The 23,396-nt window shown below is 45.1% G+C and overlaps 1 protein-coding gene across 2 annotated transcripts; it reads left to right on the top strand.

Annotated features, from left to right (window-relative positions):
* Positions 1-1,300: 1,300 nt before the first annotated feature.
* On the top strand, positions 1,301-22,803 carry LOC142563937 (uncharacterized). 2 transcript variants are annotated; one of them, XM_075674674.1, is made up of 5 exons: positions 1,301-1,331; positions 11,131-11,256; positions 15,461-15,597; positions 20,322-20,397; positions 22,380-22,803. In XM_075674674.1, the coding sequence occupies exons 1-5, from the start codon at positions 1,326-1,328 to the stop codon at positions 22,467-22,469; spliced, it is 435 nt and encodes a 144-aa protein (XP_075530789.1). In that variant the 5' UTR covers positions 1,301-1,325; the 3' UTR covers positions 22,470-22,803. The 2 variants fall into 2 exon arrangements, with proteins under 2 accessions (XP_075530789.1, XP_075530790.1); XM_075674675.1 differs by lacking the exon at positions 20,322-20,397 and having other exon boundaries at positions 22,380-22,467.
* The last annotated feature ends 593 nt before the right edge of the window (positions 22,804-23,396 follow it).

The following is a 23,396-nucleotide window of genomic DNA, read 5'->3' on the forward strand; positions in this document are numbered from 1 at the left end:
CGGCCAACAAGCGCCGCTTCTCGAGCAAAGATGGCCCTGAAGCGCGACTGTAAACAAACGAAGCCGGCGCAAGGGGCCACGTGATGCCATTAGGCCAATAGCGACGCGGCGTCGGCTTCGGCCAGAGCGCTGGAGGAGGATGCGGCGTTCTTCAAAGCGTGGCACTACTTTACGAAGTTTAAGGGGTTTTAGCGCGCGGACGCCCGCCACGCCATCTCCCGGAGGCAGGCTTCACCAGGCGCGAGCGCGCTTTCCTCCTCGCCTTGCGGACCGGTTGTCTGGCCCGCCGAGAGGAGGCACCGCCTACAAGGAGCCCCTTCCCCTTTCTGCCGGGACTGCGGCGCGACCGAAACGTTGGAACACTTGCTGTGTGAGTGCCCGACTTTCTCGAACGCGCGCGCGGCCCTCGCAAAAGTCTACCGTACACTCAACCTCCCCTGTGCAACGGTGGACAACCTACTGCACCCCTCGGGCTGCATCTCGAGCCAGAGGCGCCTCTTCCGAGAGTTTCTGGTGTTCGCCGAGGACATCGCCCTAGCTGATCGCCTCTGAGCCCCCTCCCCACGCCTATTGCGGTTCGGCCGCAGCTGCTACTTCCCTCTTTCTCCCACCACTCTTTTCTATCCCTTCCCCCCTGTGCAGCACGGTTGAGGTGTCCTCATCTGAGAGACAGTTACTGCGCAGCACTTTACCCCAATTCTTCTTCCTCCTCAAATAAGAATCTCTATCTCTCTCCTCCTCTCCACGACGCGGCGCTCCGGTTGGCTCTTCATGATCCCGCAGCGCACGGACGATAACACAACGGCTTCCCACCTGATTGGAAGCCCTAGCACTGGCCCAATTAAAATGTGGTTGCTACAGTCACTACAATTTAACCTCGATAATGACGGTTCAGCTGAAGACGAGCATAGAGGTTTATTCCTTTCTATGTATTGAAGTAGGCTTCGCCAAGGTGAGGATGGAATCGGCTTTGGTTAGTTCAAATAATGCGTAGACGAAATAACCTGGTCTTTGTTAAAACAACAAGGGGGTTTCTCAACTGAACAGAAACACAGTAGAAGGCGAGAGAGCATCAGGTGGTGTGGTGAGGCTAGCGAAGTTGCAGGCATCGCAATACTACGCAAGGTAAATATACCTGCAAGTCGGTAGAAAACGCCTTCTTCCTGCAGGGGACATAAAGTAGCCTGATCGTAATGATAACAATGACGGTGGTGGTGATGGTGATTTTTCGTACCTTTCAGGTTTCGGAAACAGGTTACAACACAGATTTGGATGGCGTTATGCTTACATGTCCCAGATGCGTCGCGTACAAGACCTACTCCGCGATGAAGGTACGAAAAATTTGCTTCACTCATTGAACGTAGGATCGCGTCGCCCGCGGAGTTGTCTCAAAGCCTAAATACTTGGTCCTTTATCGCTAAATAGTTTGTCCAAGAGCATGGTAGGGATTATTGCGCTGACCGAATGCATATTTGCCAACATCTGAACTATAAAATAGGTTTAAAAAACGAGAGAGGAGGGAGAGAATGAATAGAATTTATTGATAGGAAAGACAGAGAGGTCGACCTGAGCTAGTGCGCTCTAGTCTGCTACTCTGCACTGGGGAAGAGGGAAGGGGAGTGAAAGTATAGGAATGGATGATGATGATAAGAGAAGTGGTGAGTGCTTATGTACATGAGACAGTTGCCTCGCTAGAGCCGCTCGTCGAGCTTGCTGTCCTGCAGAAACTCCAACAATACTTTTGTTGCACGCATTGAAATTGCAGTGTCAGGCCATGGGCCGAGGATAGCTTCCTCCGACAGTAGTTGCCTGCCAACGCTGGCTAAGAAACTGTCTAACGTCCTTCGCTCCAGCATATATGCTGGGCAGTCGCACAGTACGTGTTGCAGTGTTTCGGGCATCTGGCAGTGTACACAATCAGGGCTGTTCGATTGGCCAATGAGGTGTGCGTAGCGACGGGTGAAAGCAACGCCGAGCCGAATCCTGTGTAGCAATGATGTTTTGCTCCGTGTAAGCTTCGGGGGCAAACAGAATTTACCGTCTGGGTCAATCATATGAAGACGTCTGTGAATGTTATCAGAGTGGGCTCTGTAAGCCTTTGTAAGGTCCTGCATGAGTGCCTTGATCATGGAGTTGGTGTCAGGTCGCGAGTAGGCAATCCGTATTTCATCAGAGTAAGAGGAGGCCGATCTTGCCTCACTGTCAGCGAGTTCATTACCAAAAACACCACAATGGCTAGGCACCCATTGAAAGGTGATCACGTGGCCACTTAACTCGGCACTGTGATAAAGTTCGACGATTTCCAGCACGAGCACATAGTATGGTCCTTTGTTTAAAAAGTATTTTAGCGCCTGTAGCGCTGATTTGGCATCGCACAATATTGTCCATTTATGGGGTGTCTGCGTTCTCATAAAACGGACAGCCTCCCGTATTCCCGCAAGTTCCGCAGCCGTAGATGTCGATTTGTGGTCTAATCGAAATCGTTGAGTAATTCCAAGTTGTGGGATGACAAATGCGGCCGTTGTGGCAGATGGCGTGACCGAACCATCGGTATATACTTGTACAGTCCCACTGTATAAAGTAAATATGCGCATGGCAGAAATACTACACCGCTGAAAAAACGTACCTATCCCTTGCTAGTCAAGCAAAACGCTCCTTTTCTTCGACTACCCTACCAAACATCCTGCGAAATAGCTCCAAAAAATTCTGGAATATTATAAATCCAAAGCGTTCGCAACCACTTGCTCTGTGCGACGAGAAAAATAAGCCTATTCCTGATCAGGAAATCGCCGAAGCGCTTAATCATGCATTCTCTTCCGTGTTTACGAATGAGCCTAAAGGTGAACTTCCTGAATTCCCACTTTTCAGTTACCATACCATGCCCGCAATCACCTTCAGTTCTGATGGAATCAGGAAATGCATTGATTCCTTAAAGCTGTCGTCTTCACCTGGCATCGATGGTATTAATTCTAAAGTCTTAAAAAATACTAAATATGTAACAAGCGAGATATTATGTCACATTTTTCAGCAATCCTTATCATCAGGAGTGGTGCCGGATGACTGGAAAGTGGGTAAGGTTATTCCAGTCCCAAAGAAAGGTCCTTCATCATCATGTAGTAGCTACCGCCCAATTTCTCTAACTAGCGTCTGTTCGAAATTGATGGAACATGTGCTTTACTCCCACATTGCTTCATTCCTAACATCTGTCAGTTTCTTCCACCCTAACCAGTATGGCTTCCGTAAAGGTTTATCTTGTGATAGCCAATTAGCACTCTTTATAAATGACATAAGCTCTAACCTTGATCAAAACATTCCAGTTGATGCCCTCTTTTTAGATTTCGAAAAGGCGTTTGACAAAGTTCCGCATCAACGACTACTCCTAAAACTTTCTCGCTTGCACCTTAATCCCCTTGTTTTGAACTGGATACGAAATTTCTTAACTAACAGACAACAGTTTGTGTATGCTAACAACCACTCCTCCTCTAAAAGCCCTGTTCTCTCCGGTGTACCCCAAGGCACAGTTCTCGGGCCCCTCCTATTACTTATATATATTAATGATTTACCGGCTAATCTCACATCTAACATTCGCCTTTTGCTGACGATTGTGTCATTTATCGCCCAATCCTAGCTGATACCGACAACCACGCATTACAAGATGATCTAGACAAAGTTACCTTGTGGTGCAGCATGTGGCTAATGTCACTGAACACTACAAAGACCTTACTAATACCTTTTCATCGACGGAAGATTCACCATACTCCTAAGTACGTTCTCTGCAACTCGGAAATATCATCAGTGGAGTCATGCAAGTACCTAGGCCTTACACTCTCAAATAACCTTTCTTGGTCCCCTCATATTACGAACATCACTAACGAAGCCAATCGCACGCTTGGTTACTTCCGCCGCAACTTGCGCTTCGTACCACCATCCCTAAAGATACTAACTTATCTAACTTTTGTCAGACCTAAGCTAGAATACGCATGCTCTGTTTGGGACCCGCACCAAACCACCCTTTCTAACACTCTAGAAGCAGTTCAGAATCGTGCAGCTCGCTATATTTATTCTGATTATTCTTACCACACTAGTGCCTCTCAGCTAAAACTAAAAGCAGGATTTTCCAATCTAGATATAAGGCGTCATGTTTTCAGACTGTGCCTTTATCACAAATTTTATCATTCTGCTCCTAGTACTCCAGCCATCAATCCAGCACACCGCCAGTCCTGCCGATTATGTCATGAAAAATCTGTGTATCCTCCGCCTGCCCGGACCACTGCGCACCTACATTCTTTCTTTGTGAAGACTGCCCGGGACTGGAATGACCTTCCCGCCGACGCCGTGCACCACTCCAATCCACATCATTTCAAGGCTGCCATTGAGTCCATATTCCACTGAAGTGGTCACCCATCCCTCATGTAATACCCCACACTGGGGCCTTTGAGGTAATAATAAATAAAAAAAAATATATGGGACAGGGTGAGCTGCTTCAAGCCAATGGAGGAAACGTGAGATTTCTTCCTAATTCCGGGTATCTGAAGCCTCACTAGTGGTCTTGGCAATGTCCATGGAGGTGTCGCGGGGATGTCGGTTGCCTGGAATCTTGCAGGTACAATGCTTGCGTGACATGCAATAGCTTTAGAAAAAGCACAGTCAAGGTTGATGCTTGGAAGCGTTGACAGTGGATGGTGTGAGTGTCTGGTTAGCAGGCGAAGATAGGTTCGCACAGGTTCACAAGACCTGTATATGTCGATAGGACAAGCCCGTGCTTCCGCTATTGTGCCCTTAGTTGACGTGCAGCGTGGCAAGCCAAGACATATCCGTAGTGCTTGTGCCTGAAGGCTCTCCAGCGTGCGTATACAAGATGACCCCATGTTAGATAAAACAGGCATGCTGTAGCGTATGTAGCCCACAAAAAGTGCCTGGTACACTTGGAGCAAACTTCGCTCAGAGGGGCCCCATCTCAGTCCTGATATTACACGAAGAACGTGTATGAAGTTACTCAGTTTAGCCCTAAGCGCAGTAACATGTTTGGTCCAAGAAAGACTGCGGTCTATTATCACGCCAAGAAATCTGTGGTGGGTGACTAAAGGAAGCGTCGTTCCGTCGACAAAGATTGGATAATTTGACATCGATTTGCGCGTAAATGCCATGACTGCACACTTAGTTGCTGAGAGTTGCAGGCCTCTACGGCGCAAGTACTTCGCCGTTATGGTAACCGCACGTTGAAGCCTAGCACGCACTTGTGGACGTGTGACCCCGGATGACCAAATACAGATATCATCCGCGTACGTACTGATACGCGCTGTTTCAGGTAGCTCGTCTGCAAGGCCCACCAGTATCATATTGAACAATACTGGGCTAAGGACACCACCCTGCGGAACACCCCTGCGAACTTCATGTCTATCAGTCTCGCCATCCGAAGTGGACATGAAAATGGTGCGGCCACTGAGGTAACTCTGCAGCCATGCATACATCCGGCCACCAACACCAATATCCTCAAGCGCCTGAAGAATCGAATGGTGGAAGACGTTGTCGTAGGCACTTTTGATGTCCAGAAATATTAGGTCCAGGAATTATTAGGAAATATTAGGTAGAAATACTAGGTCGATCACACCGTCAATGGATGATCGGCCTCTTCTGAATCCATTGATGAAATCAGGAAGTCCACCACTTTTCTCGAGTAGCCATTCCAGTCTGCTCAGTACCATCCGCTCCATCACTTTACCGACACAGCTTGCCAAGGCTATTGGCCGATAATGTGAGAGATCATGCGGGCATTTCCCAGGTTTTAGCAAAGCCACAAGACGACTGCAGTTCCAGTGATTAGGGACAGTTGCTGTGTCCCACGTAGAACTGTAGAGCGCCAGGAGAATTTCTCGAGCTTCTACTCCAAGATGACCAATCGCGGAGTATGTAATTCCATCTGGTCCTGGACAAGTTGATCGGCGGGAAGAAGATATCGCAGCGTCGAGCTCGTGCATAGTAAAAGGCGCGTCCAGACGGTGATCACTAGATGACGGGAAAGTCAGTCGTGAATTGGTTGGTATATCGTTCGAGGAGCTCACGAGCAATTTGCAAAAGAGGGAGAGAAAGAATAGCTAGCGCCCATTGGTTTTTTTAAAACAGCCATGAACACAAAACTCTCGTGGGATAGGCACGCATTCGTTTGACGGTTACCTAATTGTAGGCGCCGCGCGCAAGCCGAAACTTTGGCACAACGCTGCTTGACAGGTAACAGATTCGTTTTCAGATCGAAGTCGCTTTTTCAGCGTCCTACTTTGTACAGGTTCGGGCACTTCGAGAAACATCTAGAAAGTTTGTTCTGAGCAAGCGGCCTCCTTACGGCGTTCTTCGTGGCCACAACAGGGCCGACGTAGTATCAAACCTATTTCTTTTCGCCATGTGGTATTATTATTATTATTATTATTATTATTAACATATCGCAATGCTGTGCCTCTACATAATAACGCAGCTTTCAAATATTTCCGCGTGCACAGTTTATGTTCTGAAAAAAATTTGATGCATGATTTGTAAAATAGTATGCAGAATCCTACTTTATGAACATTACGAAAAATTAGGGATTGCTCCCAAGTTGCGGATTCACGTAATAGAGGACACATTAGATTTCGAGGTGCCGAAGAATAAGAGAGAAGGCAGGAGTATGAACCAGAAAATCGTTTAATCGCCTACACTAAGCTGTGGGAGCGAGTTAACTAATGGAGTACAAATATTACAGAGAGAAGCAAAGACGTGGTGAATGCGTGTACTAGTGCGGACGGCGCCCGGCAGTAACAAGGTATCCACAGAGAACAGTCACCTTCTAGAAACAGAAAGGAGCCTTTACTGGAATATGGGACTACGAGCCATTGGGAAATTATATGAGCAGCACCCGCACGGGCAATGTCCTATAGTTCCGTCAGCGTAATGCGTTGGAGAGTGATTGTTTTAGTCATTCAAATGGAGAGAGGAAGCATGAAAAAGTGTTCGACGTACTCTTCGCAGCAGTAGACATTGATCATTGCTGCAGGAGACATGTAGGTCTGAAGACATGTAGAAAGGAGACATGTAGACAGGTTCACATGAGAATTCGCAGCGGGAGACATGTAGGTCATTGCAATAATTTAGTTTAAGCCTTCGGTGAAGGCAACTCCTAACCACAGACAATACCGGAAAGATGCCCCGCGTCGAAAAAGTGCCCACGAAATTCGGGCATGCACCTAAGGGTCTAGACTATTCGTGTAGTCTGGTCCTCCTCTGTGTTTGGGTTAAGATTGATGAAAGCGGGTCACATGATTTAGTTGATGACACAGTTTCAAGTGTAGCACGGTGGCTAGGCTGTGGTCAGCGCAGGCAGAGATGTGCGTGAGGCTTTGCCTATGAAATCTTGGTGCTGTCCATTGTAGTACCACCTTTTGGCCGAGGGGCCTGAGGAACTAGGAAATTTCTTAGAATTGCTTCGAGGAAAAAGTTGTAGTGCTATGCTGTTGCATGGTTAGGAATGCAAAAAAGAAAAAAAAAGAACTGTGACCCCTACATTTACGTGTTCTCGCGCTTTTGCTGGACATTCTAGGTGCTTGTTGCGACGTCACATTATTCTTTCGCTCACGGACGTCCTGGGCACACTTCTTGAGGGCGGGAATGAGCACTTCTGTAGCTGCTGAAATACAGTCATCCGCAGTTTAGCCAAGAACACCTGAGGATTTCTGAGCGATGGATACCAAAGTGAACCGCACTAATTGAAACGTCAGATAGCTTCAAGGTGAAGCCAGCGTATACTCAGTTGTGTTCACGTTTTCCTGATGTCTGTTTCTGTCCGTGCCAAACGCAGGCCATTGATGACGGTGACAGTGATTTGGTTAAACTTTTCTGGCGGAAACTCAGGAACGGCCTCGATAAGAATGCTCTTGCTGTTTGTGTTGAGTATTTTGTGTTTCTATCTATCAAAATGAAATAAACTCTCTCGGCTGCTTGTAAGCTTAGCATAACAAGGCGTAATGCTTAGTTCATTTAGCCACACATTTATATTTTCTTTGAACGCCTTCAACGTTCAACTGAGGCTGTACGAAAAAGAAAGATTATAACAAAGACAACAACAACAGCTATAACAACATCCATAACAACGAGATTATGGTGCCGATAAAGTCGACCATACATTGTTCATTTACATGTGTGTTTGTGTATTCAGGCGCACCTCGTGGAAAAGCACAGTAATCCTCCGATGAAAATGCAATGATCCCAACGCGAGAATTTGGTGAGTAGTCACACAGGCTGCTGCCTTCAAGTATTATTGTAAGACTAAGACAATGGACTTTACACAGTCGCGCCGGAACGTAATGAATGTAAACACTGGATAGGCCAAAAAAGTTGCATAATCGCAGGTTATATGTATCAGCTGTCGAATGCAACGGTCCCAGAAAACTGGAAGAATGCGAACATTATACTAATCCGCAGAAAGGGAGGTGTTAAAGAATTGAAATATTATTGGCCCATTAGCTCACTCCCAGTATTATATAAAATATTTACCAAAATAATTTCCAATAGAATAGGGGCAACACTGGACTTTAGTCTACCAAGGGAACAGGCAGGTTTCAAAAAGGAATACCCTAAAATGGATCACATCCATGTCATCAATAAGGTAATTGGGAAATATGCAGAGTACAATCAGCTCCTATATATGGCTTTCATAGATTACGAAAAGGCATTTCATTCAGTAGAGATACCAGCAGTCATAGAGGCATTACGTAATCAAGGAGTACAGACCCCTTACCTAAATATCCTGGAAACTATCTACAGAGATTCCACAGCTACCTAATACTACACAAGAAAATCAGGAAGATACCTTTAAAGAAAGGGATCAGAGAGGGAGTCACAATCTCTCCACTTCTATTCACTGCGTGCTTCACAAATTATTCAAGCTGTTAAACTGGGAAGGCTTAGAAGTAAGGATCGACGGTGAATATCTCAGCAACCTTCGGTTTGCCGATGATATTGTTCTATTCGGCAACAATGCAGACAAGTTACAACAAATGATTGAGGACCTTAACAGAGATAGTGTAAGAGTGGGGTGGAAGATTAATATACAGAAGACAAAGATAATGGTGAATAGTCGGGCCAGGGAACAAGAGTTCAAGATCACCAGTCAATCTCTAGAGTCTGTGATGGAGTCCGTTGACCTTGATCAATTAATCACAAGAAACCCTGATCATGAGAAGGAAATGAATAGAAGAATAAAAATGGGTTGGATCGCATACGGCAGACATTGTCAGCTCCTGACCGGAAGTTTGAGATTATCACTGAAAAGGAAGGTGTACAATCAGTGCATTTTACCAGTGCTGACATATGGAGCAGAGACTTAGAGACTGTCAGAGAAGCTTGAGAACAAGTTAAGGACCGCGCAAAGAGCGATGGAACGAAGATTGCTAGGCATAACGTTAACAGACAGAAAGAGAGCGGTTTGGATCAGAGAGCAAACGGATATAGACGATATTCTCATTGACATCAAGAGAAAAAATGGAGCTGGGCAGGTCATGTAATGTGCCGGTTAGGTAACCGTCGGACCATTAGGGTTAGAGAATGGGGACCAAGAGAAGGAAAACGCAGCCGAGGACGGCACAAGACTAGGTGGTGTGATGAAATTGGCAAATTTGCCGGCGCTAGGTGGAATTGGTTGACGCAGGACAGGGGTAATTGGAGATCCTGCAGTGGACATAAAACAGGCTGGTGGGGCTGATGATGATGACGAGATTTATCAGCAGTATTGTTTTGATTGCTCGCGACTACTTTTGCTAAGCAGCATGGGGAGTATGAGGGCGATGGTAGCCGTGGTTTGCCTTCCTTTGGCTTGGATATAGAGGCCACCTATTAGCAGTATCGAGTCTCACATCAAGTCAAAGATATGTAGAATGAACGGGTGTGAGACAGAGAAGCCAAATAATAGTGGATAGCCAAGCTTAAATCCAATTGACTGCCCTACAGTTAGGGACGGATAACCGACGTATACTGTTCGTGCAATTTCTGTGATTTCTCATATTTTTCATCAAGGAAGGAGAGCATCCAACCCAGCATCGGAATTATTTAGGACACGAAAAGGGTGAAGTTTGTGGCAAAATTGTTCAAACTGAAAAGCCGCTCCGTGCAGCTGTGGTCGCTGATCTTGACGACGGAGCACTGTGCGCTGTTCTGCGATACAAAAGACAATTTCTCTCATATAGAAATGCATGCGGTGTAGAGGAAGAGGGGGCGGGTTGGCAAGCGAGCAGTATACTGTTCTACCAACAGGCTATTGATCTTTAAAGAAGCGGTAGCGAAATAATGCTGACATGAAAGTGAAAACATATTTGCTGATGAATGAATTCATCTGAGGAAATCAGATGTCGCAAAATTAAGGCCTGCAAATGGAACGAGCCCGAGTCGTCTTGTTAAAACGACAAATCGTTGAGAGTGGTCTGAGATGAGGCTTAATCCTCTAACGTACTCGCCCTGCGTTCAGCTAACCAATACTTTCTATAGCAAGCACCCGTTCTTCGCTTTTCGTTCCTATATTTGGGCTTTCTCTGAGCGGCAAGCATTGTTGGAACTGTTTTGTTCCTTCGATGTATATTCTAGTGGTTTCAGATATTCAAAACGAGTCTGTCAAAACCACCTAGACCCCACCAAAGAAGCTTAATTGCAACATATCCCATCAGTGTCTGGCTGCCTATCTTTCTTAGAACTATCGCAGCCCCTTTAAACATCTTTTTGCTTTTTCTATCCCAACATAGCTTGCGCTTGCTACAGTTGAAGTACAATGCTCAAAAACTGAAACGTGAGCAACTTCGAATTTACCTCAATACGTTGTTTTCTTTTCTGCACTTACAACAGTGGCATAATTCAGACTCCAAGACCCGCACTTGGTAATACCGCACGCTCAAAAATTATTTATGGAGCGATATTACACGTCGCACTTCCATGTAATTCTGTGTAGTAGGAGTTCGCTACTGTTAGCTTAGAACCCTGCTCATGTGAGTCACAGCATGGGTTTGAACTTTCAGCACGAAAAACGGCAGGTGGCTTAACCATAACACGATTGATACATATGGCATAGATACATTTCTGTACGTTCGGTAATCATCGAAAATTTAATTTCACTTCTAGGATTGTGACGACAGCACGCCCTTGGCTTCAGTGGGCGAAGGTGGCGGTGATCGGCAAAACGACACTGTTTCCGGATTCGAGACCTGTCCTTACTGTTTTAAACCATGGGAGAAACAAGAGATTCAAGTAAGGCCAATTTTTTTTCTAATTTAAAATTTTGATCTATTGCCAAGGAAGAGTCGGAGTTACAGGGAGGGGTGTAGTCGATGCAGTCGTGTAAGTCGTAAGGTTTGCGAATTCCACTCGGTCAGTGAGAGACTTCCTACTAGGTGTCGAGACTGCCTTGCGGCGTCTGTCCTGGAAGGCGGAATTTGAACGCTGTGCTCTTCGTGATATGCTGTGCGAGCAGCGTTATTGGAGGAATCATTGCCACTGATTCCGCAATGGCCAGGTACCCAATGAAAAAGGACCTCGCGACCTTTTTGTTGGACGTGATGGTAAAGTTTCACGATTTCGTAAGTCAATTGGTCATGACATCTGTGTCGGAGAACTGACTGCGTGCAGTGTAACGCAGGTCTTGAATCACAGAACACAGCCTATTTTCTAGATCTTTCAGAGTCAATGAATTCCAGTGCTCGACGCCGGCCCGTTAGTTCTGCCGCCGTTGAGGTTGTGACATGAGATGTCTTGCACCGCAGTGTCATTCCTCGCGTTAAGGTAACCACCGCAGCACCAGAACTGCACGACGTAGTCGATCCATCGGTATAGATGTGCACGTAGTTGCTGTACTTTTCATGCAAAAGAAGTAAGCTCAGCTGTTTTAGAGCAGGGGCCGGTAGATCTGTCTTCTCCTGTAGTCCTGGAATCATTATATGTACTTGTGGACGGCTCAACCACCACGGAGGGAACGCTGGCTTGACCGCAGGTGCGTACCCTGAAGTAAACGACTATATATGAACAAGTTGAAAGGTAACTGAGGGGCTCGATTTCCATTAGTCAAATCACAGGAAGCCAAGAAACAATGACACGAAGGACAACTTAGGGGCATGTTGTGCAATGTGTAACTGATGGACAGATTGTATCCTACGCTGATGACACTTCGGTGTTCATAACCGGGAGATCAGAAAATGACATTGAAGAGAAAGCAATCAAAACACTGAGTGCATTAAATACGTGGGCAAAATCAAATTGTTTGAAGATTAATTCTAAAAAGACAAAAATAATATTGTACTTTCCAAAAGGAAAGGTAATTTCTCATCCGTTGAACGTGTTCTTAAGCTCTGATACTGTTGAAATTGTAGATTCTGTTAAAATCCTTGGCGTTATATTTTCAAAGCATTTGACTTGGAATGATCATGTTGATTATATCAGATCAAAAGTGTCTTCAGCTGTCGGTGTCATGTTGCGGCTGCGCGGTATTCTTCCTGTGAAAGTTAGGCTATTGCTATACAACTCATTAGTTCTTTCTCTTTTGCAATATTGTTGTACCGTTTGGGGCACTACGGGTGTCACAAATTTATCCAAGCTTCACCTTCTTCAAAAAAGAGCTGTAAGATGCATTGCTGGTGTTCCTTATTGTTCCCCCACACATGACTTGTTTTTAAAATTTGAAATCCTGCCAATCTATAGTTTATATAATTATAGACTTTTAATGATCTATAAACGGTCTTCACACAGTCATGAACATTATATTAGTTATCTGGCAAAACTTGAGAAAAACACGCATATCCTGCAGACTAGACATAAAGAAATTTGGTTAGTGCCGACGCCTAGGGCATATTATACCGAGCAGTCTCTTTCTTATACTGTTCCAGTATTATTAAATAAATTAAACAGAGAATTGTTTGACCCCTTTCAGCATTCAAGTGATGTTATTAAGCGATTTTTTCTTCGCAAGATTACGAAATGTTGCACTCAGTTTAAACCTATACCTGTTATTATTTTTTTTTCGTTTCCCCATGACCAGTTATTTGTTTTTTTAATACCTATGTTTGTGCTGCAATGCATAGCGCTGCTTTTTACAAGTGTTTTGTTATTTTGTTTCAGTGTTTATTCGGAAAATTGAAAATCTCTGCCTGTGTACTGTACTGCCAGGTTGATAAAGGGGGCAGGACCTCTGTCAAGCTTACGAGCTTTTAGTCCTGTCTCCTTCTCTGTCCAAGAGAAAAATAAAGACTGAATTGAATTGAATTGAATTATTAGTTGTTGATAGTCGAATTAAAGCGATGATTAATAAATCGAAATGAAAGTGCATGATAAAACAACTGGGCGTAGGTGGGATACGAACCCACGTCATCACATTACGCATGCGGCGCTCTTACTTGCTAAGTGAGCCACTGCGGCAATGTGTTCCCACCAACTTTCTCGGGCACTTATGTCCATCTACAAGAACTAACGCTGGGAGTGTTAGCCAGCGCCACCACTTACGGTCACGGCAGTGGATGTAGAACGTCTTATCTGCCGCAGGCATCACTTAGTGTGGGGACTTTTTGGTTCAAAGCAACTGGTCAATAAACCCACACATGCTACCTGAGGCCATCAAAACTGTCAGATTTGAGACAATCCGAGCGCTCAGTTTCCTTTCTTCTCGTTCATTACATAGCGAAGGTTTTCCACTTATGGACAACGGTAATTATCAACACCTTCAGAAAAACCAACACCACGAGCAGCTGCGCTTGCGATTCGCTTTTCGATAGCACATTACGAAGCCTTTCGTTGCTATTTAGGCACTCCCGTGATCACAGAAACTCTACTGCCCATCATACTGTGCACACTTTGTGACTGCTAGGTGACCACAAAACTTCCGTGGCGCAACTTATGTCGAATGATAATCATGATATATTTTGTAGCGCGACGGCAAACCTTCCTGGTGCTAGAACACGCATCATTGGTATTGCACAACGGTGGATGACAAAAAGTGTGAAAGCTGAATGAACAACGGTGTTTATGGGCGGTGGTAGCAGATGATTTATTTTTAAAAAGTAGAATATTCATACTACTTTTGTCCCTACCACTTATTTTTACCACAGAACCGCTTTTTTTTTCGAGGTCTTCAACAGAGTACTATTGCACAGAAAGTATTTAATCACCCGACCACACATATATACCGCGTCGTATAGTCGTGTGTATAGCCATCTGCACTACCACTACAACTAAATCGTCACTAGCCCTGTTCTCTAGGTATTTAAGCGACAAAACAACGTAGGGTACGTAAAAATTGTCACCGTATCAAGTACTCGCCGTCAAACGGGTTATTCCTTTTATGAACCGTATTGGTTTCCTTGGTCCTTTCCCCGTTTACGGACTCTGATTTTTATCGCTTAGGACACTTGCTGTCGCCTGACCGACTTGCGAGGTGCATTGGCTGTCGAACGAGAGCTATTTTTATAGCTCACTGAAACAGACGCGATGTCGCTCAGGAATGGCGTCTGAAGGTTCAGGTGCTGTGGTCCGTCGGTGGCACTTCTCGCGTTTCTACGCCAACTGGCACGGTGGTTCCAGGCAGTGTTCGTCGATTAAAATCCGCTACGCGTCTGTTGTGAAGATGCCGCGAAATGCGCCGTTTTCCCCATGTGTATTAGAGGAAAGTTGGGTGAGGTTATGTCTGCCTCCGGAGTCCTCATCTTGGAATGCTACCTCATGGAACGACGTCGAATTCGTTTGTCATCCGAAACGTATCGGTTAGCCCTGTCGTTCTCGTGCGCTCACCACGAACCGCACCCATTTATTTATTCCCTGCCGCATCCTGTGGTGTGCTATTTCTGCGCTCCTCGTTGACACGTCGGAAGAGGACGCCGCAATACCTATTTCGATGCGGGATAATTGGTAACCTGTTTGTCAACCTATTGTGACAGCTTTCGTTGTTCCTATGGCACTCAGTGGCCTCCGCTTATGCGGGAAGCTAGTTTGGCTGTAAAATCAAACAGACGTATTTTTTTTGCCCGTAGAGAGCACCAGAACAGTGAAAATCGTGCCGGTGATAGCGTACGTTAGCAGTATCACAGTCGTGGTTTCAACGACGTCGGCTTACCGATGTTTGACCGATAATGTGGTATAGTCACGTAATATACCTGAGCCTATGGCAGTATATATGTGCGTTACACTCATTTTCTCTTGCACGTGCGCGTATCTTTGTGTTTGGTACTAAGTAAAAAGGGTTTCTGATCACGAAACAAAGTGGTTAAAGCTTTTGTGCTTGTACCCCCTTTTATCAACAACGACAACGGAAAATTGCTGAAGTTGGAAGAAAGCTGTATTGGCGGACCTTCTAAGAACTCTCGCTTAAAGCTCAGAGCTACACAGCGGCCGTCAGGTGAAAGTGCAGCGGAGAACCACAGCAGAGGAGCAGTGCTGAGAGTCCCTATATCATGCATTTGTACTGGTGTCGCAGGAACACGTGGTTGACTGCTCGGAACAGATCACAGAGTGTCCGGAGTGCGTCGAACAAATGAAAAAAGCCGATTACGCAGAACACGTATTACAGTGCGGCATAAAGGAGAAAGAAAAGAAGGCAGGGTGGTCTGCAAGGTGAGTAAAACATTTTTCCCGGTAGTCGGTGAAAGAAATAAGCTGACTGTATAGACAAGGGTGTACGTGAGCTTGACACGTGATGCTTGACGTCTCCTTTGAGAATGCGGGTGGCCGCTGGTAACAATCGCTTACGAACAAAAAGCACTGTGAATATGCGCGCACAGCTCGTCTATCTAATCATGGCGAAACATGTTGGTAAAGAGCGGCCACTGCCGCAGGGCCCTGCGGCCGAGTTACTGCATTGCCGCCAGCATTCCGGGCTGCTTGTCAGGCCGTTAATTTTGTCTTCCGAAATTTTAGACGCGTGTTTTAGCTCTGTTTTGGTTTCGGTTTCGATAGCAATACTTTAGATTCTGCTTTACCTTCGGCTGCAAAAATGCTCAATACGTCGTCTGTAGCGGAGCAGAAGATAGCTTTAATATCTCATTTTTAAGCATGTCGTACAAATGGACGTAATAGGCTCGCTGATCGCAAACGTTTTACTGGGAAAGCTGCCAAGCTTCTTGTAGAACAAGAAAGGCTGAATCAGCTCATGTATATTGGAAAAGTAATGCGATCAGTGATCGCCTTATTGCAATTCTTTTGCCGTTTCTCAGTTGCACACAAAAGGAACCAGTGGCTCCATAGAAAAAAAGCTTATTTTTTTCTTGTTAACATAGGTAAGTGGACAGGAAAAATATTGGGTCACACACTTCATAAAGCCACAGACTACAAGAAGAATGTTTCAGCCTTGACAGGCAACGCTTCAACTTAAAGTGACACTTGCGAACCAGGCCAAGCGCATGCAGCATGCAGTGAGTTAAACATCCTTCACTAACGATCCCAAATGTCTATTACACTGCTCGAGTCGCGCCAAATGAAACGCTTGTGTGCTCGTACGGGTGAGCCACATATAACGAGCCCTGTGCTTTAAACCGAAGGTCCTACGAGTGACTTTCGGAAAACTACGCGTTGGAAGGAATGCAAATCTCTTCCTGAAAACATGGGTGCAAAAACAATCAATCAGCTGCGCGGTAAACGAGTGCCGCACCTCAGATTCTATGCTAGACGTCCAAAATACGCTCACCCAGCATAAGAAACGTTTTGGTAGCACTTTTCTCAACGCAAGAGTCAGCAAAACCATATCTAGAGAAGGAAAAGAAGCACCTTGCCGCACGAACGAGGCAACGCGTGGAAAAGCGTGGTGGTGTGGGGGTAACCAGCGGCGAATGACCGGCGCAGCATCAACGTCTCTATGGAAACGGGATGCGTGCATGGAGGTAACCCCATAGACGTATGATAAGCTGTCTACCTTTGAGGTAAAGTGGAAGCGCACATCGCTACGCCACCTGGCGGGTGGTCAGGCCCTTACTTGTTCCGCCGCGAAACGGCTCGAGTGTCCGCTCGTTACTTAGGTATGTTTCTCTATGGTCTAATCTGGTCACCAACTCTTGTTGGCGCAGTCTTCGCACAGCTGCGGGTTTGATCAGCTGACGATAAAGCCATCGCGAGCGAGCGCTGGCGAGAACTATGCAACAAGAAAAGGCTGAGCATTACCACGCCTGTTGTTTCATTCTTTCCGCAAATCCCCGCAGTCCCTGTCAAAAGGTGGCTGCCCCCTCGAAGCAGTGCAAGTCTGGTCTTTAGTAAGCACAAACACTAAGGCTGCGCTTTTCTTATTGCTTTGGAGCAGCTCCTTAGTCCGTTTTCCCGAACAAACCTTAACGCCATAAGACGCCCTTTTATAAGAGTAGGGAAAAATAAGTTGCATAAAAAGCCAAGGTGTGTTTGGAAAACTAGCCTTATTAGATCAGAAAGGCAGCCTTTTGCTCGGTGACCTTGTTGTCATAAGGGGCGAACATGCGAGCGAGGCTGTGAGCTTCTTGTTTGGCCGCAATCGTTGGTTTATTTAAATCAAATTGCTTTGAAGTAGCTACAGCCAATAAAAATAAGAAGTTAGAAGCACATTACTACGCGCTGTCACAAAGCAGTGCATATACAGCGAGTTTGTGGTTTTGTGCGTTTCTCACGGCGCAACATTTATCGTCGTCTGTTTTTCTATTTCTGTTTTCTTATTGTGCGTGTTTGTGCGTTCGTGGTGCTTTGCATGTGTGCCGCGGCATGGTTCATTGCCAGGTAATCGTATTGTGTGCCCTGTCCTCTGTGAGCTGCCTGCTTTTCTTGCCGTTTGACTGTTTATTACGCCATGCGATTTCCCCAAAAGCCGTCGGTGTTTTTGTCTGGGGAGGAGACGCCCAAGCGTAGCGAAAAGTTTGTATGATACTTGGTATATACTCTCCTTCAGTAGCACTCATACGAGTGTCGAGCTCATGCGTCCCCCCCCCGCCCCCCAGCCTCCCCCTCAGCCTCCCCCACCAGCCCCCTCCCCAGCCCCTCGCCCCCGTTTTCCCCGTGGAAGAAATGCAGACGTGTCGTTTCTGCTCTCTATTGCTCACAGTTAGGCCCTCCCTTTCTGTTCTGGGCAAGGAGCTGAAAAAGTAGCGCCGGTGTGGTCGATCCCCCTCGTGAGTGCGAGCCTTGTTCTGAGACAACCATAAGTAGCAGCACGAGAGAATCGCAATCGTATGGGCTCGGAGTGAGTGGCCACTTGGGGAGAAGAGGGCGGACAGCTCGATTTCAAAAAAGAAGCTAAATCTACCGAGAAACTTTTCCGTCGTTGTTTACCTCTGTGGAATACTGACGGTCCCTGAGAGCAGACCGCATGAGTTTCAGGTAGCGGTGCGCTTCGCGAACGTCGGGTTTTCCGTTTTGGTGCCGAAATCCACGCGCTCTGCAGTGGTCAGCCTTCTTGCACCGGATACGTGGCGCCTTAACGTAGCTCACGATCTACCTTGAAAGAGCGCTTCCTTTTTGAGGCGAGAAGGTTAAGGGAACGTTGAACTGAGCCCCGCCGCGGTGGCTTAGCGGATATGGTGTTGCACTGCTAAGCACGAGGTCGCGGGACCGAATCCCGGCCGCCGCGGCCGCATATCGATCTGGGCGAAATGCACAAACGCCCGAGCCCCGTGCAATGGGGGCACGTTAAACATGCCCTGTGGTCAAAATTAATCCGGAGTTCCCCACAATGGCGCGCATAATAATCAAATTGTGGCTTTCGCAACGTAAAGACCCAGAATTTTACTCAAAGTTGAATTATAAGGGTTGTTTATGAAACGTTTTAAGGCGCCGAAAAGGCAAGGAGGGCAAAAGTTCACTAAATGGTTGGTTTGTGAAAATGAGCTTTAGTGTTCGACGTGGTTTGTATTGTTACACATGCATGATTATTATGCTATTGCTACATGATATCTTTATTTTAAACTGATGCTTAATGGATTTTGTGAGTACTCTTCTTTACCGTGTTTTTACTCATGATAGTTGCTCGTGATTTTTCAAGGATATGAAGTTTCTTTATATGCAATGCATGTGACTACATTTAGTGAAGCGGTTGCAGTTCATAATCGATTTATATCTCTGTGAATGTGCGTGCTTGTATTGAAGTGACTTTCAGTTATAAGCATGTGCTTCTTTCTTTTCTCTGTCGTGCAATTCAGCACCGAAATTGTTTACGATGATCTTTGTTCAACTCGCTTACTTATGCAACAGTAAGGTTGCTTCTCTTGTTTCTATTGCTGCTCTATAGATGTCCAGTTCAACACTAACTGCGACAGAGATCCCAACAAGACGCTGACTGTGGGAGCTTTTTGTGTTCGTTTTCAATCAACTTTGGATTGTTTTCATTTCTATCAGGGATACTGGGCGGGCACAGGGATAAAAATCATCCATCATGCTTTACACTATCTCCACTGCTGAACATTGGCAAAGGAGGTGCGTGGTAATACAGGATCTAAGGGAAATACTGTGGAGGAAAAATATGTCAGATGTCTTTATTAAAAAGACCAGCTAATACTGCCTTAAATGTGAATTAAAAGTTTACACGTTAACAGGTATTTGCGCATCGTAGCGCTTGTAAAGGGAAAGACAAATTCACATAAGCACGGGGATGCCGCAGCAAATTGCACATCGTTTCTTGATTCCAGGTAACGGGGGAAAAATTGGAAATATAGACGCTGGGATTATTACATGTAAGCACATAAAAATGTAACTGTGTTATTCCTGGGGCTATGAATTTTCACGTATCACAAGTAATGGGTATTTTAACATCTTAATGTGGTTAGCACGCGTTCGTGAGCCTATTATACGTCATAGTTGCCAAAACTACAATAATATATAAAACACCAAGTCAAAGATTTCATTGAAATTATATAACCCACAGACGCATATTGGTCTGATAAGTGTGTAAGATGTTCAGGATTTCAAGTGTCTGGTATCTTATGGGATGAGCAAAACGTGAACAAGGTGAATGCAGGAGGCTCCTGCATTCACCTTGTTCACGTTTTGCTCATCGTCTTGAATTTCCATCTCCCGCATTCCCCGTCGTTTCTCTGGTATATTATGCGGAATTCATAATTGTTTTGTTCTATTGAATATTCAGGTCTCCAAACACGTTGTTGTTATGTGCAGTCAATGAAATTTTAATATATCAGGCAGTTTCTTCTACTTGACTTCACTGAAGTCCTGGGAGCTGAGTAAATGAGGCTATTTTTGAAGCATGTAGGCGAGCAGTTGTGCTCGTTGGTTGAGAGCTTTATAGTATTTTAGTTTTTTTCTCTTCGCTCTATAGGCAGCTCACCTGAGCAAAAGTGTGCGACTTTTCTATTTGTTTTTATTTTTTTTTCGAAAAGTTCCCAGAGAGTTTATGACGGCAGTGGAATACGCCAGAAAAGAGAAGAAGTTAACGAACTCAAGGAAGCCATAAATGTGAGTGTCACTTGTCGACCTCAAATCTTCTGTGAATTTGCGCATGTGAGGCCGCTACAGGTCGATTATTAGCAACATTCCACAACCAAATTACTTCGTCCAAATAGTGGCGCTACAACACGGGTGATGCTGCACATTTAGAGCAAACTTGTGTCTCTTTTCCCATGTTTGGTTAGTTGGTAAGCAGTGCACATAGCACCACTTACATAGCACATAGCAAAGCTTCCCGAGTAAGTTGTGCACATAGCAAGTAATCTTAACCCTTTGAGCACCCAATAATTATTTCCATTTGAAATGTAGTTACTTGTGCTTTCCGAATAACGAAATCCTTGGAGCTGGAGAAGGAATGAGTAATTTTCATATATTCAGTGCGTTTTGTCATGGTTACAGCATGTGGCCTTCGTGCGAGAACTTCCTGCAGGATCGTGAGATAGGGCAATACCCATTTCATTTCTAGCATACATGAAAAGGACCGATCCAGTCACTTGAAAGATAAGCGTGATGTGAAAACGTTGTTGGAAGAATAACAGAAGTGAGCATGCTACATCGATCCAAATTGACGCCGAGGGCAAATGTCCAGCCGTCTGTCTTCCAAGTGGATTTAATAAAGCACTTAACACGTATTGATCAAACTAGCTGCACTGGTTGAATTAGAAGTGTTCGCAACGCATCTTAAATAATACAATTACAATCAATGCTTTTGTTTTGATGCACTATCCTCACGTACATAATTATGCACATAGCGCAGGAGGGGTTAACTGACAAATTAGTGACAGCGAGCGCACCTCTCGTTATCCTAACAAAACAATAAATTGCAACATGAGACTTAGATGCAATACATTGCCCACCTGTAGGTGCCTCCACATTCCACAGACCTCCTAATCGAATAGCGCATGTTATTGAATCGCTTATTAGATTTCTGTGAAGTTCTTACGCTTGGTCTACCCCATTCTTAAGCCACTGGGTATAGATGCCACTACGTACCTGTGACTGGGTATACCCCAGTACTCCAAATAGGTTATCTGCCAACATGACACAAGGCGTATCAATGCAAAACTCTATTTACATATGTGCCATATATCTGTGTGCACGCACGTCTTACAAGCATTCAACGAACGGTGACTATCACATCGCGCTCGTGTTCTCGACATCGCTGTATCGACGGTGTAGCGCATGGCGAAAACTGCGCATTCGCCTGATTTGGTGTTTGTGTTTCGGCGTTGCTTGTGCGTAGTGTAGTGCATGAATTGCATGAGATTAAAATTGTGGCTTATTCGGAGCATGAACCAAGGAAATGCGCGGGATTATATTTGTCGTAAAATAAAAATAAGCATAATTGTAAGCATGGCATTTAGTTTTATACTGCCTAACCAACGGCTTCACTAAATTTTCGCTAAATTCCAAATGTGCGATGGACCTACGTATTAGTTCGGTGTGTATAGTGCGCAATCAATTATTGTTGCGTGAACTAATGTTCCCTTTTAGAAACTTTACATATTTAGCACGTAGTGAAAAATGGACAATTTGCATCAGTGACACATCTATATTGCCATAGCGTTCAGAAAGTGACAGACAGAAAACTGTTGCTCAGTTTTCCAAACCATTTCTTGATATATTTTTGTTTTGACATGAAGGTTTGCGAAGTTACGCATGCATTTATTGCTTATTTTCCAATCTGAAAGAGAACATTCAAAACCTCCAAAATAGGTTATAGTTTCCCATGTCTTAGTTGCCCTTGAATAAGTAAATGTTTGTGCCTAATGTCAGTATGGCGATGCCTAACAAATAATGACATCATAAAGAAGGAAGGAAAAAATGGAGAAGGACAGACAGGGTGGTTAACCAGTTTAGCTCAACCGGTTTGCTAATGACAGCATAATATACTTCTAAGGCTAGGCATGCAAACGTGTGCGGTGGTTATAGGATCAAACCAATATTGATTTGTGTGATAGCCTTAACTAATGTAAACCTTGTTTTTTCAGAGATTAGAAGAAAGAGTAAAGAAACTGGAAATACCATTGGAAAGGGTTCTGCAACGATTGCAAGAAGAGGCAATGAAATGGAACTACTAATTTTTGGTTGAAGTTTCTGATAACTTTGTAGGGAGCTGGTCGTGCGTAATTTAAGATTTCACATATGTTGTAGCCTTCAGGCAAAGAACACAAACGTGCAGGAGGATTGTTAGCTGTTGCGCGTTTTGGTAGTTCAGCAGCACTGGCCTTCTGGTACTGAACACGAGGTCGAGGGCTCTATGCCTGGGAACGGACACTGTATTCAGATGTCGGGATGCAAAGAATGTAGAGAAGCCCGTCTTTCAGTTCAGGGAAACGAGAAAGAGGACTTGCTGGGAAATAATCAATTGTATTTTTTTTTTCGCTACAGGGAAATAAACGGTTCTGTTATTAACTTTGTTCTTATTGTTTTATTTATGATGGTCTTTTTATAGCCAACTGCTTTCCTATAACCCAAGAGTAAATAAAAGGCTACGTTTCCTCTCGAGTTGTATTTTTCCGCATTTATCCAGCAAAGATGCTGTGAAAATGGCATATCTTTACCAATTACAAACGGAAACGTTGAGCCAAATTGAATGACCAAGCACGTTGCGAAAAATGCAGGCGCTCCCATGTTTAACACGGCAGTGCCGAAATTAGAAGCTGGAGACATGTACTTCAAGATGACGTACTTGCCATTGCCAAATAGCAACATGTCCCACTAAAAACGGCTTCCTCCGCTGGCTAGGCTGCGTTACGACGCTGCTGTTGATACGAGGTTGTGGCGTTGGTCGCTCGTTACCAGAAACCTAATTACCAGGATACACAGGGAGTTGCGATACAAGCATTTTAACGCGATAGCGTTAAGGAGCTCGTGTCGCAGAAAAGCCGGTGTCGTCGGCGTCGGTGTCGGCGTCGGCGTCCGCGGCGTTGGCCGTGAGCGATAAATCACGGCAGGCACTTCATAAATAAAAAGCAACATCCAAGATGGGCTGGGTGGGAATCGAA

The sequence above is a fragment of the Dermacentor variabilis genome, chromosome 11 (assembly GCF_050947875.1).
Source record: "Dermacentor variabilis isolate Ectoservices chromosome 11, ASM5094787v1, whole genome shotgun sequence".
In the NCBI taxonomy this organism is placed as follows: domain Eukaryota; kingdom Metazoa; phylum Arthropoda; class Arachnida; order Ixodida; family Ixodidae; genus Dermacentor; species Dermacentor variabilis.